The sequence below is a fragment of the Microchirus variegatus genome (genome assembly GCF_963457635.1).
Source record: "Microchirus variegatus genome assembly, chromosome: 14".
NCBI classification, from domain to species: domain Eukaryota; kingdom Metazoa; phylum Chordata; class Actinopteri; order Pleuronectiformes; family Soleidae; genus Microchirus; species Microchirus variegatus.
The window spans coordinates 24,858,479-24,876,246 of NC_139815.1; the positions used below are offsets into that span (position 1 = coordinate 24,858,479).

Here is a 17,768-nt window from a genome sequence, read left to right on the forward strand (position 1 = left end):
GCTAAGTTTGAGGCACTTCGGGTGAAAGAAGGCGTGCTGCAACGGGCGTGGCGGGACCCTTCGATGGGGGAGTAGAGGTGGCGAGTTGTGGTTCCAAGAGCACTGAGGTCAGCTGTGCTTGAGGTTTGCCACGGGGGCTCAAGTGCAGGACACTTCGGCGTTACTAAGACCCTCCGCTGCCTGCGCCAGAGTTACTACTGGGGCCTGCAGCAAAGAAATGTGGAGGACTTCTGCCGCAGCTGCGATGCCTGTTCCTCTCACACAGGGCCTCTGGACCAGTCACGTGCTCTGCTGCAACTACAACCAGCAGGCGCACGCGCACCAATGGAAAGGGTCACTGTGGACATCATGGGCCTCTAGCAGCAATGGACTACTTCTCGAAGTGGCCAGGAGGCAGAGACGGTGGCGGATGCCTTGGTGGAGGGGATCTTCAGCCGGTTCGGCACTGCGGGGACTGTACACAGCGACCAGGGCAGAAATTTCAAGTCTCGGGTGTTTGCTGCCATGTGTGGGCGCCCTTGGACATGCACAAAACCCGCACCACCCCACTGCATCCCCAGAGCGACGGACTCGTGGAACGGTTCAATAGGATCCTGGGCCAGCAGCTAGCCATCCTTACTGAGGGACTGGAACGTCCACCTTCCCCTCGTCCTCCTACAGGATTCCACCCCCTACACGCCTGCGCTGCCGATGTTGGGCAGAGAGCTCCGGACACCCGCGGAGCTAGCCTTTGGAGGACCACCCGGGACGCCAATTGCAGATCCTGGGCCGGGATACGCCAGGAGATTGCATGTCCGGTTGGAGACGGCGCACACTTTTGCCAGAGACCAGCTAGCAAAAGCGGGTATGTGTCAAAAGAGAAACTATGATCGTCACCACGAAAGGGGGACATTTCAGTGCTGGTGAACTGGTGTGGGTTTACAGCCCAAAAAGGAAGAAGGGGCGGTGTCCCAAGTTGGACAGTAACTGGGTGGGGCCATGTAGAGTATTGGAGAGGGTGGGCGAGGTGGTCTACCGGGTGCAGTTGCCACCTAGAGGCAGGAGAGTGACCCTACATAGAGACAGATTGGCACCATACAGAGGACACTCTGTTCCTTCCTTTCCAGAAGGACGCCCACAGCTCCCCCCTGCTCTGGTGGACAGGGGCCCACAGAATGATCTGCCTTGTTCCCCAGGTAGCCCAGTTCCCCAGCCTGTGGGCTCCCCGGGTCCCTCTACCAGCCCCAGGCGGCCTAGGAGGGTCCGCCAGTTACCCCCCTTGTTTTAGAGACTATTGTTCCCTCGGGGACGAGGAACTAACTGTTGGGGTAACAATCCTGAAGGGGATTAGTTAGTGTGGTTAGGTTTGTTCAACTGTTCGAAGTGTGTGTTTCTGTTGCTGTCCCTTTAATGGGTTTTCAGAGTATTCCGTGTGCACATGCGCAGTGTTGTTGTTGTTGTTGTCGGAAAAGTTTTGGAAGTTAGTGAGTTCATGCTGAGCGGCGTGGGTTGTAGCCAGAACAACAGTCCTTTGTGTATGTGTTTCAGTTATAAAATAAAGCCATTCTGTGGTTGAAACACACTGCGTCTGTGTGCGCAGACCTTACAGTACTTTAGGACTTTAGAATTGTAAGAGGGTGAACCACTGCATAGGATATATTAAACATTCCATCATGGAATCTGTAATTTAATATACTGGTCATATCTTGTTTGTTTTTTACTAAATAACTTTTTAAAAATCAGAAACGATGTCGGCTTGTCTTGTAGACGAAGTGCTGGACGAAGTGCTGGACGAAGTGCTGGACGAGGACTGGTTTACAGAGCGCATGGACGATGATGAAGGTCGAGTTGTTGCGGATAAACCAAAAAAACCCAGGTGAGAAACAACATAAATCATAAAACCATAGAGGTTTTGATCTGGATTAGATATCTCTAGATTCTTGCCAATTATAATCCCAAACATGTATCCCAACAGATGATGACGATGATGCCTCTGTGTTTACAGGAAGGTGCCAGATCATGTGATTCTCTCTGGAGGCCTCAACAACCGCTACTGGGTTTTGGACGTGGAGGAGAATCCTGGTCACAAAACGCTGACCATCTCATGCCACAAGTCTCTGCAGCCGACTGAGACGTGTCTGCTGAAGGACGGATGGTAATGCTGCGTTTTTTTCCTATAATTCCGACATACACCGCAGACCTTTCAGCTTTATATACACTATTTTCTCATTATATGCAATGTAAAGTTTTTCTTCTTTCTTTCCAGGGAGATGACGCCTGTGCGTGGTGGCGATGTGGTGCACCTGGAGGGCAGCTCTGATTGTGGGTCCTGGTTAGTGGACAGGGAGAGTGGTTTCCTGGTTTTACTGCCCGATAATCTGATCTCAGGAACCAGCATCTCAAACTCCATCCGCTGCATGAGGCGTGCAGTTCTGAGTGATATGTTCAAGGTAAAAAACCGGCGGATAATTCCCAATAAATTTCCAGAAACTATCAATGGGAACTTTTGTTCAGGAATTTATGCAGAATTTAGTCTAGTGTTTGGATAATTTGTAGAAACTGTTTGGAACTATGACTTTTCTCGGCTCTTCATAGCCTTTAGGACGGGTTTACACAAATGAATTAAAAATATAGAACATACAAATCTATAAATGTCTTTGTCCATGTCTCGAGGTGTCCTGTTTTACAGTTTTACAGGCGTCTCTTTTTACTATTGTGGTCAATTTGAAAATTGCCTTTTTGGGTAGCTTGAGTCTTTTATGTTGCAGTACCATGAGTGGCCACTACAAAAATGAACTGCAAACCGGAGGGAAAGTTACTCTATCCAGTTCTTGTTATACATCCATAGCATGTGATGGAGGAATGCACAGTGCAAGATTATGCTACAATATGTTATTTTCCAACTATATTCAAGTTCCCAACCTTTCAATTTTGAAAGTTTCAAGTTTATTCCCCTGGATTGCCATTAAATCCTGTTAATTCTCATGGAAAATGTGATACAGAAGTCTGTGTAGTGACATTTTTGTAAGGTGTTGATCTTATTCAGCAATATTGGACTAAAATTTAAGATACTACTGTATCTGGTAATATCTAGGGTTATACATTGATATTATTATTTTGGATCACATTGTATTTATAGTCGGTTATTTATTTTAAAAACTTGTGTTTTTCATTCTTTTCCGTTTCCCCTGATGCAGAGTTTTGACGGCGGCTCAAAGCAGATGCTGAATGGCACCATGGTGCACGAGGTCTTTCAAAGAGCAGCCACCGCTAAAGACTTTTCTCTGGCGACTTTGTCCAAGCTGACGGATCAGGCCCTGTGCAGTCCTCGGTACATGGGAGACATGTAAGTGGTTTGTTCGGTGAAGATTATAAAGACATTTATAAGAAAGTGATTATTATTCAGTTGTAAATGATGATTTATCTCCTGTTAACTTATGTTGCGTCCCTCAGGTACAGTCTGGGTGTGAGTCAGGACGAGATGAAGCAGGAACTGTATGATTATCTGCCCTCACTGGAACATTGGTCTAAGGAATACCTCTGCAGCCCGACACCAAAATCTATCAGTCTCAAAATGTGTGTACACACACACACACACACACACACACACACACACACAAACAAAGACTTAAAGCTGTAGTGTGTCATTTTTAAAAACGTCCATGATATTCGCTCCAGTGTCAAATGAGTTCACACGATGCTGATGAAGCCAATGATCAGCTCAGCTCAACTCATTCTGTTTTTAAGATCCACACTGGAAGCAACAGAACGATTGCGCTAGTAAAGTGAGATGGCTGCAAAGGGGTTGGAGTGTGACTGAAAACACAAAGACACACCCATGAAAAGTTTCAGAATTAACTTTAAAAAAAAAACCCTATCCTTCAGCAGGTTGACGGGATAAACGATTCTTGCCCCGCCCACCTCTGCTCTGCTGCTGTGTACACACAAGTGCTCCCTCAGTCAGGTGTGATAGTTTTGCTTGGCAGAGCCTATTTCTAGATGGACACACCGTACAAAATTGTTCCATTGTTTCTTTTCTCAAAGACGGAAAGATGACCAAAAGTTACACACTGCAGCTTTAACTATATTTGACTCTTTTTTGTGTCTTTTTTGACATTTGTGATTCTCGGGAATGAGCTGATGATCACACGTTTGTCTCCGTCTCCACAACTCCAGCCCCAGCAGCTGCAGAGCTCCGAGCCGGGACCAGAACTCTGCAGCTGTCGTCACGGTTACAGAGCTCGCGGATATCGAAGAGAACGTGTGGGCGCCGAGATTTGGTCTGAAAGGGAAAATTGATGTCACGGCGCGTGTTCGGATCCAAAGGCCACGGAGCGGCCACCACAGAACTCCAGAGGAGAAGACTCTGCCCCTCGAGCTGAAGACGGGAAGAGAGTCCAACTCGATAGAGCATCGCAGTCAGGTCGGTGGGTCACACAGTGTGTCCAACTACACAGATGCACACATGCAGTGAGAAGTGTGGAATATACATGTGTGTGTTTCTGTGTGTGTGTGTGTAGGTGATCCTGTACACTCTGATGAGCATGGAGAGATACAACTCTGAGGCCGGCCTCCTGCTTTACCTCAAGACTGGCAACTTGCATCCGGTAGTGGCCAGTCACATGGACTACAGAGGTACATATGTATGTCCTTATGTGGGGGATTCCCACGGATCATTGAAGTCCTTGAAAGTTTGTGAATGTGAAAAAAAAAAAAAAAGCCTGAAAGCTTTTGAAAAATGCCCTAAATAGACATGGATCATTGAAAAGAGCAAGAAAGAAGTTAACCTCTTCTTCACGGTTGCCCCCGGGATGGGGGGCAGCGTCAGACGCAGCGACAAAAGCGTCGTAAAACCATATCTAACTTCAACAAACACAGACATGCTGCGTACCCACAGAAAGGTCAGAAACTCAGCTAGAAGCTCATATAAATCATTCTTATGTTCACGAAACACAGTTAAAACACCGATTGATCAAACAGCAGGAGCGGAAAAAACCGTCACAGCGCACACATTGAAAAGCGGCACCGGAGCGCCAGCGTGATTATGTAAACAAAAAAAACACGTGTCGGCTGGACAGCGGAGAATCTACAGATTCCAGCGTTACAATTTTCATCACTCTACGACCAAGATTCACGGATCCAGCCCCAAAGCCGATTTTAGGCGAGTTATTATACTTTTTTTTTTTTTTTTCAAAACAAGTTCCTTTTAGATCTGTAGTGACATATAAATAAAATTTAATTGGTTTTTAATAATTTGGTACCTAAGAAATCTCAAATGGCACAGATGGTGCCAAGCTGAGCCAAAAGTGAGAACGCCCAGACATCTCTTTACTAAAACCGCTGTAATTTCACTCTGCTTTATTTCAGCAGTATCAGACTTTGCACAGCTCATGTCCACATGTTGTTACATGACCTCCATGTGTTTAAGCTCCTACTGCATATTTTAAAGGTGATATTTCCTTTAAAATGCAATACTTTTTTAGGCGAGAGAAAAAAATCCTTCATTTATGCTGTGTTCCATGTACATTCACTCTGACACAGTGACATCTACAGTGAAACTTACACCTCTGGTGGAATCTCACAAGTGTTATCTTTATTTTGATACCAAGATAATCCACATAGAGCTTGTAACTGCATAGGTTTACTCTATTTAGTTTGGGCATGTCGTTTTCAAGCAGGGACTCCAAAAGGAGGGTCAGGGAATAAGAGGTTAAGTTGATATTTAGGTAATTGTCTCCCTTGTTTGTTACGACACCACCTACTGTTTCATGCCCTGCATTGCTTGATGTGCATAGATTAACGCAAGTTGATAATTACTAGCGGTGTTGTGGACACTGCCCACTGTCTCTCGACAGATTCCACCAAAGAAAATGACAAAGACTGACTTTGTCCCAAGGACAATCACTTGTCCAGATGTACAATAAAAATGGACACCATGGGAGAAGCATGGTGTCCATTGAATTTAATGTCAAGCAAGGTGTGGGACATCATGTCTCATCATGTCTCTTTTTAGATTCTGTAATTGTATTTCTACAAAAATGAAGGATTATGATTATCCATTGTAGGTATACAAAGGCCTCTGGTGAGCACCTCTGGTTATTGCATTTAAAACCAAAAACAAAACAAAAGCGATAGTGACAGCTGATAACAGAACACTATGAAACTATGAATTCAATTTTAATTTACCAGTGAACGTCCATTTTCAAGTCTAAAAACACAATTATGCAGTAAATCTCGTCACCAGCCTCGTCACTAAAACTGTCTATGTTTATATCAGAGCTGCTGAAGTTGAGGAACACTTTGGTTCATCACGTTCACAACTGTGTGAGCAAAGAAGTGAAGCCGAGCCGCCTGTCCAGACTCCCCGACATCCTGTCAAACAGACAAACCTGCCAGTATTGTCCCCAAAAGATCAACTGTGCTTTATATGAGAGGTAACAATTATTGGCATTTAGCAGAATTTGAAATGAAAAAGTATAAATAGTAGTTTCTGATCTCTGCTGCTTCTTATTTTTCCTCCGTCCGCCTGAACCTCCAGAGCGGTGGACAGCAGCTCCGCAGACGTCGACGAGGACGTCGTGCGTGACTTCCTGCAGCAGGAGACCGGTCACCTGACTCTACCGCATCTGACCTATTTCTCCCACTGGCTTCTGCTCTGTTGCCTTGAGGCGCAGACCATGGAAGCCAAGAATGGACGAAAGCGCGTGTGGCTTCAGACGGTTGAGGAGAGGTAAAGAAGCTTGTAGACGCGTAAACGGTCATCGTCTTTGGTCTTCGCTCAAATGTCCGGCTCCTTTTTGTGAGCCATTAAATCACCAGCCCTGTTGTTTAAGCTCATCGTTCCTGGGTCAAAACATCGATTTGGTGATATAACCTTGTCCTTCCCCGTGCAGTACAATAATGGACACGCCAGGTGCTATCTATGAATATATAATATAGAAATGCATTGACTTATTGGTGTATGTATATACAGTATAACACATACAGAATTCGATTTTAATGACATAACAATAATAATAATAGTAATAGGTCTAAATAGAGAATATTCGTCCATCATAATGTGTGCTTTTTTCCTTGCACACAATTAGTGCATTTAATGTGAACTAAAATAACAAAACAATTATACAATCATAAACACTTCAAAGTACGAAAATTCAAAGAATTGAAAATTGAAAGTTTAAATTCTCCTCCAAAATCCTTGATATGATAAGTGTCACATGATAATTTACAGCACATATGATTGATCCGTTACTAATGCTTGATTAAAAGTAGGTCTGAGTGTGTTAGTGACCTCTGCTGTAAACAGTTGAGCTCACTTTTCTGTGTTTCTTTTGTGTTTTGCAGTGAGAAGAACGGGAGCTGTGTGGGGAACCTGCAGCTCAGCGGCTCAGTGGTCGTCCAGTCTGCGGGAGTCTTCCTGCATCGCTTCCACAGAGGAGGTAGCACAGCTCCAGAGCAGGGATTGTCTCACACTGGCCTCACCAGTGGAGATCGCGTCGTCATCAGCGGCCAGGGAGGTCGGCTCGTCGGCTTGGCAACGGGTTATCTGTGCGAAGTCGGCAAGTCGCAGATCAGCTGCACCCTGGACAGGTGAAAACTAACATATGTATCATTGTCTTTCAAAACCAAGGACTGTTGCCCTGTTATGTTTTTATTCTACTACTTAATTTTAGTCAAACTTTTATTATAAATTCGGTAACACTTTAGATTAGGGAACACATATTCACCATTAAGTAGGTGCTTACTAACATATATAAGTAGTTTATTAGTAATCATTAAGCACGTATTAAAGCGGAACTAGACCGGAAGTTCCTATTATCGCTGTTTTTTGGTGTGTATCTGCGTCATTACCTTGTTTATGAAGCCTGATGGTTTGAAACAAACAGTTCAGCCATTGCTGAGAACGTTGTGTTTTATTGTAATCTCGGGGCTCAACGAGATCACTGAAAATCCCGTAATAGTTACGTAAACAAGGGTTCTCCTGAACAACCGATCGTCCTGCTCCGGGCGGTAGTCCGGGCACATCCAGTTGCGTACATTGAACCGCAGAAGAAGAATATAACGTCCGTTGTGGAGGTGTTTCACGAGCAACAGTGTCTTCTGACTCTGGGTCTGACTCCCGTTTAAAGTCATAAAAGGGACTGCGGCGGGGAGTCGTGAAGAAGCTATTTTTAAACACTGTTAAAACAATCTTTTGATAATGAGGAGCAGTGCATCCACCGTTCCAGAGGGGGGCGCTGCGCTTCTGAGAACGGATGGGCTGGATAGTACTGGCCAATCACAAGACTCTGTCTTCTGGGGGTGAAAGTTCACTCTGAAACATCGCGGCTGACAAACACTGTCAGAAAAGAGGATTTCTATCGGCTCGTTTACAGCAACTAGGAGGTTTTTGACCATAAAAACAAGTTAATATATGTAAGCAGACCTCCATAACTAACATTTATGTGCAACAGGACCACTCTATGTGACCTTTAACACCTTATTCTACCTCTATTACGACATGAATAAAGATTTTTCCTGCATAAGGTGGTAATATGTGCTTAATTTACTAATAAAGAGCTAGTATGCGACTTATATGCATGTTAGTATGTAAGCACCTAGGTAATGGTGAATATGTGTTCCATAATCTGAAGTTACCATAAATTAAATGAATCATTCTCATTCTCTGTTTAATCTTAATTACTCATACTATTCATACTTCTCTATCAGCAGCAGCAGCCGCTGACTTTATTTGCGCTCTGTTTTGCAGAGACTTGTCAAAGCTGAATGCCGGGTTGTTTCGTTTGGACGGTGATGAAGGCGTCGTCGGCCTCGGCACTCACCTCACTAATCTCTCCAGACTGATGGAAAACTCTCAGGACAGGTGCCAGTTCCAACAATAGCCACAAACATTTCATTGCTTTTTATTTCTTGTGTGTAATATGCTAACGTCAACTTTATTTATATAGCACATTTAAATCAACCTTAGTTTTATTGCATTGCAGTAGGAAAAAAAGGGCAATCTGTGTGAGTTTCATCCTGAAATGAGTGCCAAGGAGAAGAGGTGTGTTTTCAGGAGTCGAGGCTGCTCTTTCACGATAAGGCAAACTATTCCAACGACTGGGGGCAGCCGCAAAAAAAAGGCTTGATGATCACCTAATATAACTTTAGTTCAACTCCCGTCTGTCTTTCTGCAGTGATCGTCTGAGGGAGCTGGTTGTTGACCTTCGTCCTCCAGAGTTTATCTCCAACCTCAGTGCTGTTCTGCCCCGAGAAGCCAAGGACACGGTGGCCAACATCCTCAAAGGTGTCGAAGCTCCTCTAGTTCAAGTGCACGTAAACATGATTAAAAAATACATTCCTGGAATTGTCTCACGGGAGCTCCGCTTTGTTCCTAAAAGAACGCGAGAGTGCTGGCGAGGGCAACAGTATCCGGAAGAGCGGAATTTTGCGAAGTGTTCTATTCTTGGCTGCACAGTGCAACACAGAGTTCTACACAAACTTCCAGCCTCAGAGGATTTACGTGTTCAGTGGATACATTTTATATACGACGGCAATGTGCCGGCTAGAGTCGGCAAATGATGGCTTTTCCAAATGCTAACTGCTGTTAGCTGCCGGAGCCTCAGTGACGCTGTGTCTCATTTGCATTTAAAGAGACAGGCACTCAAAACGGAGCGTTCTGAACAGGGCTGTTTTGGCAGAGTGATTGAACTGCTGTGGTGCTTCATCCTTAAGGTATTTTGACCAACGCATGTCACAGACATGTTCATTAGGACACCGGGGAACTAGGTTAACTTGGAGAAATAGGATATAATATAAGACCTTTAGATCATTTAAAGCGGAACTAGACCGGAAGTTCCTATTATCGCTGTTTTTTTTGGTGTGTATCTGCGTCATTACCTTGTTTATGAAGCCTGACGGTTCGAAACAAACAGTTCAGCCATTGCTGAGAACGTTGTGTTTTATTGTAATCTCGGGGCTCAACGAGATCACTGAAAATCCCGTAATAGTTACGTAAGCAGCGGTTCTCCTGAACAACTGATTGTCCTGCTCCGGGCGGTAGTCCGGGCACATCCGGTAACGTTCATTGAACCGCAGAAGAAGAATAACGTCCGTTGTGGAGGTGTTTCACGAGCAACAGTGTCTTCTGACTCTGGGTCTGACTCCGGTTTAAAGTCATAAATGGGACTGCGGCGGGGAGTCGTGAAGAAGCTATTTTTAAACACTGTTAAAACAATGTTTTGATAATGAGGAGCAGTGCATCCGCCGTTCCAGAGGGGGGCGCTGCGCTTCTGAGAACGGATGTGCTGGATAGTACTGGCCAATCACAAGACTCTGTCTTCTGGGGGTGAAAGTTCACTCTGAAATCTCGCAGCAGAAAAACACCGTCAGAAAAGAGGATTTCTATCGGCTAGTTTACAGAAACTAGGAGGTTTTTGACCATAAAAACAAGTTTATATATGTAAGTAGACCTCCATAACTAACATTTATGTGCAACAGGACCACTCTATGTCACCTTTAAATTCAGCGACCTTCTCTGCTCTGGTCCACACTTCCCAGTTTCTTCCCAATTTGGATTTCTGTTGCCTTAGAGAGAAAGAAAACAGGCTTCAATTTGCCTGTTGGCTCAATGTTGAATGCTTTTGTTTTTGTGCGTAGGTCTCAACAAACCCCAGAAGCAGGCCATGAAGAAGGTGTTGCTCTCCAAAGACTACACGCTGATCGTCGGCATGCCCGGCACTGGCAAAACCACAACCATCTGCACTTTGGTAAAACACCGTAACCGGAATTCATTCTCCCCACCGTATGAACAGAACTCTTCTCTCATGTTCCGTCTTTGTCCTCTTTTTCTCTCACCGTCTCTCAGGTTCGCATCCTCCACGCGTGCGGGTTCAGCGTGTTACTGACCAGCTACACTCACTCTGCCGTCGACAACATCCTGCTGAAGCTCAAGCGCTTCCGGGTCGGGTTTCTGCGTCTGGGTCAGGGACAGAAGGTTTGCTGCTGTTGACTCTGTTGAACTGTTGTTTTCTGTGGACACTAGTACAGTACAGCAAATAAGTCCTCACTGAATATAAATGTGGACATTTTTAAGAAAAGCTGATAAACTGGTGTGGTCATTTGCATAAAAACACAAATCATCATTAAAGGAGCTTAAAAAATGTCAGGAAACGCATGAATATTTAATATAGAAGAGTTTTTAAAAATGACAAACTGTCTTGTCCGTTTCTGTAACTATAGCCATTATTTTTGGATATGAACCAGATGTTTCCAACCAATATGTTTCATAAATTAATCACAACTTAATTTTAGGCAAGGTACTTTATAAATCGTGGGTAAACGCTTGAAAGTCCCTCCAAAATTAATCTTCCACGACCCATTTGTGGGTCCTGTTGAGATGTTCAGATCGTCTTGTACATGAATTTCTGTGTGGATTTTTGTTTTTCTCCTCGACATGCACGTAATTTAATGCCGACATGTTGTAATGCAACATGTCAGCATTCATTGTTTTCTGCCGTGGCGAGCGCTCGTGTGCTTGTGTTCATGATTGTAGTTGTTTTATTCTGACGTGCTGACCTTCTAAATAGTATTGAAATGATGGGATGTAACATAATAGTTGTAATAGTCACAGTTTTTCTCATTTAGGTATACAAATATACATATACGGTATAATGGAACTGCAAAGGCCTAAAGCTCTGTATTATTATTATTAATTATGTTTCTTTCTCTTGTGTTGTGTTTCAGGTGCATCCAGATATTCTGCCGTACACGGAGGAAAGTGCCAGGAAAACGGGAGTTCACACTCCCACTGAACTGGAGCAGCTTTATAACAAGGAGGTGAGGAAGCGTCACACGGATGAATCAGTGACATCGCAAGGGGTTCATTTTATCACAGGCTTTTCATCTTTTACGGTCCAGGATTGCAAAGGAGAATGGAGCAGTTTTTTTTTTACTTCAGGTTATTTTTTGTCATGGTGACTTTATCTATTGTCTCTGTCAGTCAGATGCCTCTTTAGTTGTTGTTTGTTTAGTTGCAAATAAAGGAGCTGTATTTTGTTATAATCACAACTAACTTGACTACATGTACAACTACCGTGCAAAAGTTTGGGGTCACTTGGAAATGTCCTTCTTTTTTTCAATGAATGTAACATTAAATGGATCAGAAATACACTCTATACATTGTTAATGTGGTAAACGACTATTCTAGCTGCAAAACTTGAAAACCCTTGCACAACTGAAAACAGTTTTGCCGGTAAAGCAAAATTATTATTTTGAATGAAAAATCATTATTTCTAATCTTTGTCAATGTCTTGACAATATTTTCTATTCATTTTGCAACTCTTTTGGTGAATAAAAGTGTGACTTTTAATGGAAAACGCAACAAAAAAAAAATCTATAGTTGACCCCAAACTTTTGAACGGTGGTGCAATATTTGTAACACCTCGATGAACATTTATCCCCTTCTCTTTCCAGTTGGTAGTGGGAACCACCTGCATGGGCATCAAACATCCCCTTTTCACGCGTCGCCGCTTTGATTTCTGCATCGTAGACGAGGCGTCACAGATCAGTCAGCCGATCTGCCTGGGACCGCTGTTCTACGCCAAGAGATTTGTGCTGGTCGGAGATCACCAACAACTGCCGCCGATCGTGCAAAACCAGGAAGCAAAGTAACGCGTTTACTCTATTTGTTTGGATAAAGAAAAGGTATTTGGTGAAATTTGCATTGAAATATTAAGTAAGATTGAATTGATTTCCTTTTTTTTCCCCCCCAGGTCTCTTGGGATGGATGAATGTCTGTTTAAACGACTAGAGCTTCACCATGAAGCGGTCGTCCAGATGAATGTTCAGTACCGCATGAACCGGTAAACACACACACACACATTCTTGTACTTGCTGCATACTGAGGACTGGGTTGCTGACAAAGTGAGGACCAGCATTTCCACTTTATAAATCAACACAATTACAAATATCTACTTCATGAATGATATCTATAAAGAACTACTGGGTGCAGTACCACAAAATGTCTGCAGGTGGAGCCCCAGAGCAAAAAGGGCTGGAAAACTTAAAAAAACATTTTTTTTGTAATTTTTGGTCCAAAATTTGACAAAAAAAACGTCATACTATAATATGTCGTCCAAAATTTGAAAAAATCTTTGACAAATTAATGTTGGTAAAAAATTTGACCCAAAATTTTTGGTCCAAAATTTGACAAAAACAAAACAAAAAAATTCCCCAAAATGTGAAAAAAAATTGACCCAAAATGTGAAAAAAAAAATTTGACCCAGAATTTGAAAGAAAAAATTGACCAAAATTTGAAAAAAAAAATGTAGCCAAAATTTTTGCTCCAAAAATTTTACAAAAACGTCATACTATACTATGTCGTCCAAAATTAGATTTTTTTTTTTTGACAAATTGAGTATAGCATGTTATAGCAACCTAAGGAAGTGATTTCAAAGTGAGGACCGGCCAAAATGTCCTCACTCCGTAAAAATGACCTCACTTTGTTGGTTAAAAACCCTCACTGGTCCTCAGTATGCCGCAAGTACAAGAACACACACACACACACACACACACACACACACACACACACACACACACACACACACACACACACACACAGATACCAGTGTATGTATTGAAGTAGCTCGATAGGCGATCTACACCCTCCAATATTGGCGACCATCATGATTATCAGGTCACCTGGATTTATTTTGATTTTATGGCTGTAGAATTGTCCAAAAAAATTCAATAAGTGAGTGCTTCTGCTCCTTTTTTCCACGATAACTTTCACTTTCGATATCTGGTTAGTTATTCAGTTGTTTAGGAATTACGGTACTGAGAAAACGTTTGATGCGGTGGTGAATCTCGTCTGTGATTGGACGTTCAGTCGTTCAGCGGAAGTCCTGAGGGCTGCCGTAATAACAAGTGTACGGGCACAAAGCTTCATCCATCTTCTAGCACTTATCCTCCACATTGAGGGTCTTGTGGGAGCTGTGCCAATTTCAGCTGACATGGGGGCTGAAGGTGGGGTCACACCCTGGACAGATCGCCAGTCCATAGTTTTTGAATTTTCCAGTACGCTTGTCAAATCCTTCTGTGCAACAAGATGGCGGCAGAATAACTTCTTTACAACTGTTTGTGTATTCTTGTGTTTTCCAGGCAGATCATGTCTCTGAGTAACTCGCTGATGTACGAAGGCCGTCTGGAGTGTGGATCAGAGCGCACGGCCTCGGCCCTGCTCACTCTGCCGTTCCTGACCTCTGTCCAGTCTGAGCTCAGTTCCTCCCCTCACGCTCGTCCACAGCATGATCTGGCATGGATACACGCCACCCTGTCGCCTAACAACCCCGTTTGCTTCCTCGACTGCTCAATGGTTGGTCAAATATAGAGCAGTTTTCTTTATTTTGTTGGTTCATGTTCCCTCTTTCTCTTGTTTTCTCCCCTTCCATCTATTTTAAAGCGGAACTAGACCGGAAGTTCCTATTATCGCTGTTTTTTTAGTGTGTATCTGCGTCATTACCTTGTTTATGAAGCCCTGACGGTTCGAAACAAACAGTTCAGCCATTGCTGAGAACGTTGTGTTTTATTGTAATCTCGGGGCTCAACGAGATCACTGAAAATCCCGTAATAGTTACGTAAGGAGCGATTCTCCTGAACAACCGATCGTCCTGCTCCGGGCACTAGTCCGGGCACATCCGGTTACATACATTGAACCGCAGAAGAAGAATAACGTCCGTTGTGGAGGTGTTTCACGAGCAACAGTGTCTTCTGACTCTGGGTCTGACTCCGGGTCAAAGTCATAAAAGGGACTGCGGCGGGGAGTCGTGACGAAACTATTTTTAAACACTGTTAAAACAATGTTTTGATAATGAGGAGCAGTGCATCCACCGTTCCAGAGGGGGGCGCTGCGCTTCTGAGAACGGATGTGCTGGATAGTACTGGCCAATCACAAGACTCTGTCTTCTGGGGGTGAAAGTTCACTCTGAAATCTCGCAGCAGAAAAACACCGTCAGAAAAGAGGATTTCTATCGGCTAGTTCACAGCAACTAGGAGGTTTTTGACCATAAAAACAAGTTAATATATGTAAGTAGACCTCCATAACTAACATTTATGTGCAACAGGACCACTCTATGTGACCTTTAACATATTTGTTGTGCCATCTCTCATCTCTCCTCATTACTCCTCCTCTATTTTATGTTCACCCCAACCAGTCGAGGCAGATGCTGCACATCTTTGAGTCTGGTTGTGATGCTCAGAGTTCGGTCATTGTGTGAACCGTTGGGCCTTGAAGAAGCTTTATTTGACTGTTAAGCACTTTGTTAAAAAACTTATTATTATTATTATATATACATGAAGTATCCGAACTGATTTTAATCCCATTCTTTGCTCTGTTTCCTGCAAGGTTCCAGCGCTGGAGTCTGTGGAGCAGGGAGGTGTAAGCAATCACACTGAGGCTGCTCTCATACACAAGCTGCTTTCACTGCTCATAAAGGTACAGCATCGTCCTCAAATCAACCAAGGTATCGGAAATGATCGGCCTCGTTACTTATCGCGCTAACCTGCGTTATTTTCTGTTGTTTCAGGCGGGATGTCGACCCAGCGATGTAGGAGTTATTGCTCCGTACAGACAGCAGCTGAAGAGCATCTCTGCTCTGCTGCAGTCGTCCGCTTTCACTGGCGTGGAGGTGAACACGGTGGACAAATACCAGGGACGAGACAAGAGTTTAATTGTGTTTTCGTTTGTCAGGAGCACAGCAGAGGAAGGACACGTAAGTTGGGTTTTTTCTCTTTGGCCTTGTTCAGACTCAGACTGACAATTCTATCCCCAGTGGTTTTGTGAAAAAAACACAACATCAAATCAGATTTATTTCTTTTTTTGCTTTTGGATTTTTAATTTGATTTCATCCACTTACGGAGGTGGTTTCAAAGGGCAATTTAAATCAGACGTCTCTTCGTCTTTTTTAGAAAATGTAGCTTTTTCTGTGGATTAGGTTTCTGAAAAATGCACATTTTGGAGAACTCTTGCTGGGAGGAAGATTCTAGACTATGCTCACACATACACTACCGTTCAAAAGTTTGTGGTCACTTAGAAATGTCCTTATTTTTGCCATATATTTCTGTCCTTATAATGGAAATCATTTCATCTTTTACGGTCCAGGATTGCAAAGGAGAATGGAGCGTTGTTTTTTTTACTTTAGGTTATTTTGTCATGGTGACTTTATCTATGGTCTCTGTCAGTCAGATGCCTCTTTAGTTGTTGTTTGTTTAGTTGCAAATAAAGGAGCTGTATTTTGTTATAATCACAACTAACTTGACTACATGTACAACTACCGTTCAAAAGTTTGGGGTCACTTGGAAATGTCCTTCTTTTTTTCTAATGAATATAACATTAAATGAATCAGAAATACACTCTATACACTGTTAATGTGGTAAACGACTATTCTAGCTGCAAACGTCAGATTTTTAATGGAATATGTACATAGGTGTTTAGAGGCCTATTTCCAGTGTTCTAATGGTACATTGTGTTTGCTAATCACGTTAGTAGACTATTGGATGATTAGAAAACCCTTGAAAAACCTTGTGCAATGATGTTAGCACAGCTGAAAACAGTTTTGCTGGTTCTTTGATGAAAGCAAAGTTTGAAGGGCAAAATGATTATTTTGAATAAAAATCATTATTTCTAATCTTGTCAAATTACCTGAATGTATTTTCTATTCATTTTGCACATTTTGATGAATACTGACTTGACTTGGAAAACACAAAACAAATTGTAAATGTGAGCCCAAACTTTCTGAACGGTCGTGTACTAACGCCTGACCTCCCTCCTCTCTGTTTGCAGTTAGGTGAGCTGTTGAAGGACTGGCGTCGCCTGAACGTGGCCATCACCAGAGCCAAACACAAACTGGTCATGGTGGGCTCGGCCGCAACGCTGCGGCGCTACGCGCCTGTGGAGAAGCTCCTGAACCATCTCCAGCGAGAGAACATGATATCCTTTACAAATACTCATCAGATTTAATGTACTCTGAGCAGCGCTCCGTGATGATTGTTTAGTGCCACATGGACAGAATAACACAATCAGGATCCACTGGTGTGGGAGTAATGAAGGGAACTCCAATACATTGCCGACAATTTCCAACAGGGGGAGACATAGCATGTTCCGCCAGGGACTGGCGAATATACAGTTTATAGTGAATGTGTGTCATTTGTCACAATATACAATAAACAGTAAAGGCAGTATTTAAGTTGAAAACAAACTTGTTACTTATGACATATTGATGTATACTTTGTGGAATCTATCCTTATCTTAACTGACTCATTATAAATATTAATTTGTTATTATGGCTGTTAAAGTATCTGGACATTTATGTTCAAAAGTTCTAGTTTTAACTATAAATTACAAGGAAACTTCCAGGAAACCAGCTCCTTACTTTTACGTCGACACGTGACCATGGATGATTGAAGCAGCTTCAGTAGAGAAATGACCACTAGCATGAATAGGAGGATAGAAGAGTGAGCATCAGGCTTTTTCTCTTTCCACGTCCTCTTTTGTCTACAAGGTTTATTCCTTAACCTTTTGCGTTACATTATCCAGCTCCCACCAGCTGCACATAAGGCCTTACCCAGCATGCACCTGTGACAAGAAGACTGACGAGCCACGGCGGCGTTTTCCTTTGGCACAACAGAGCAGACGGCAGAAGTGAGCAACTTCCAACCAGGCAGCAATTCAGAACCGGATCCATGTTTGATGTTTTGAATTGTTAATCATTACACTAGTGCAGGTCTGAATATGTCATCTTTTTTTGTAGATT

General features: G+C 43.1%; 1 protein-coding gene across 1 annotated transcript; it reads left to right on the plus strand.

The window, feature by feature from the left end:
* The first annotated feature begins 2,023 nt into the window (after window positions 1-2,023).
* Window positions 2,024-17,739, plus strand: dna2 (DNA replication helicase/nuclease 2). The gene is made up of 21 exons (XM_083900831.1): window positions 2,024-2,134; window positions 2,246-2,429; window positions 3,177-3,325; window positions 3,433-3,555; window positions 4,156-4,402; window positions 4,500-4,614; window positions 6,257-6,413; window positions 6,518-6,709; window positions 7,324-7,569; window positions 8,729-8,842; window positions 9,156-9,265; window positions 10,618-10,727; window positions 10,826-10,954; window positions 11,704-11,796; window positions 12,433-12,626; window positions 12,732-12,821; window positions 14,119-14,332; window positions 15,362-15,451; window positions 15,543-15,728; window positions 16,799-16,945; window positions 17,543-17,739. The coding sequence occupies exons 2-21, from the start codon at window positions 2,250-2,252 to the stop codon at window positions 17,594-17,596; spliced, it is 2,940 nt and encodes a 979-aa protein (XP_083756957.1). The 5' UTR covers window positions 2,024-2,134; window positions 2,246-2,249; the 3' UTR covers window positions 17,597-17,739.
* The last annotated feature ends 29 nt before the right edge of the window (window positions 17,740-17,768 follow it).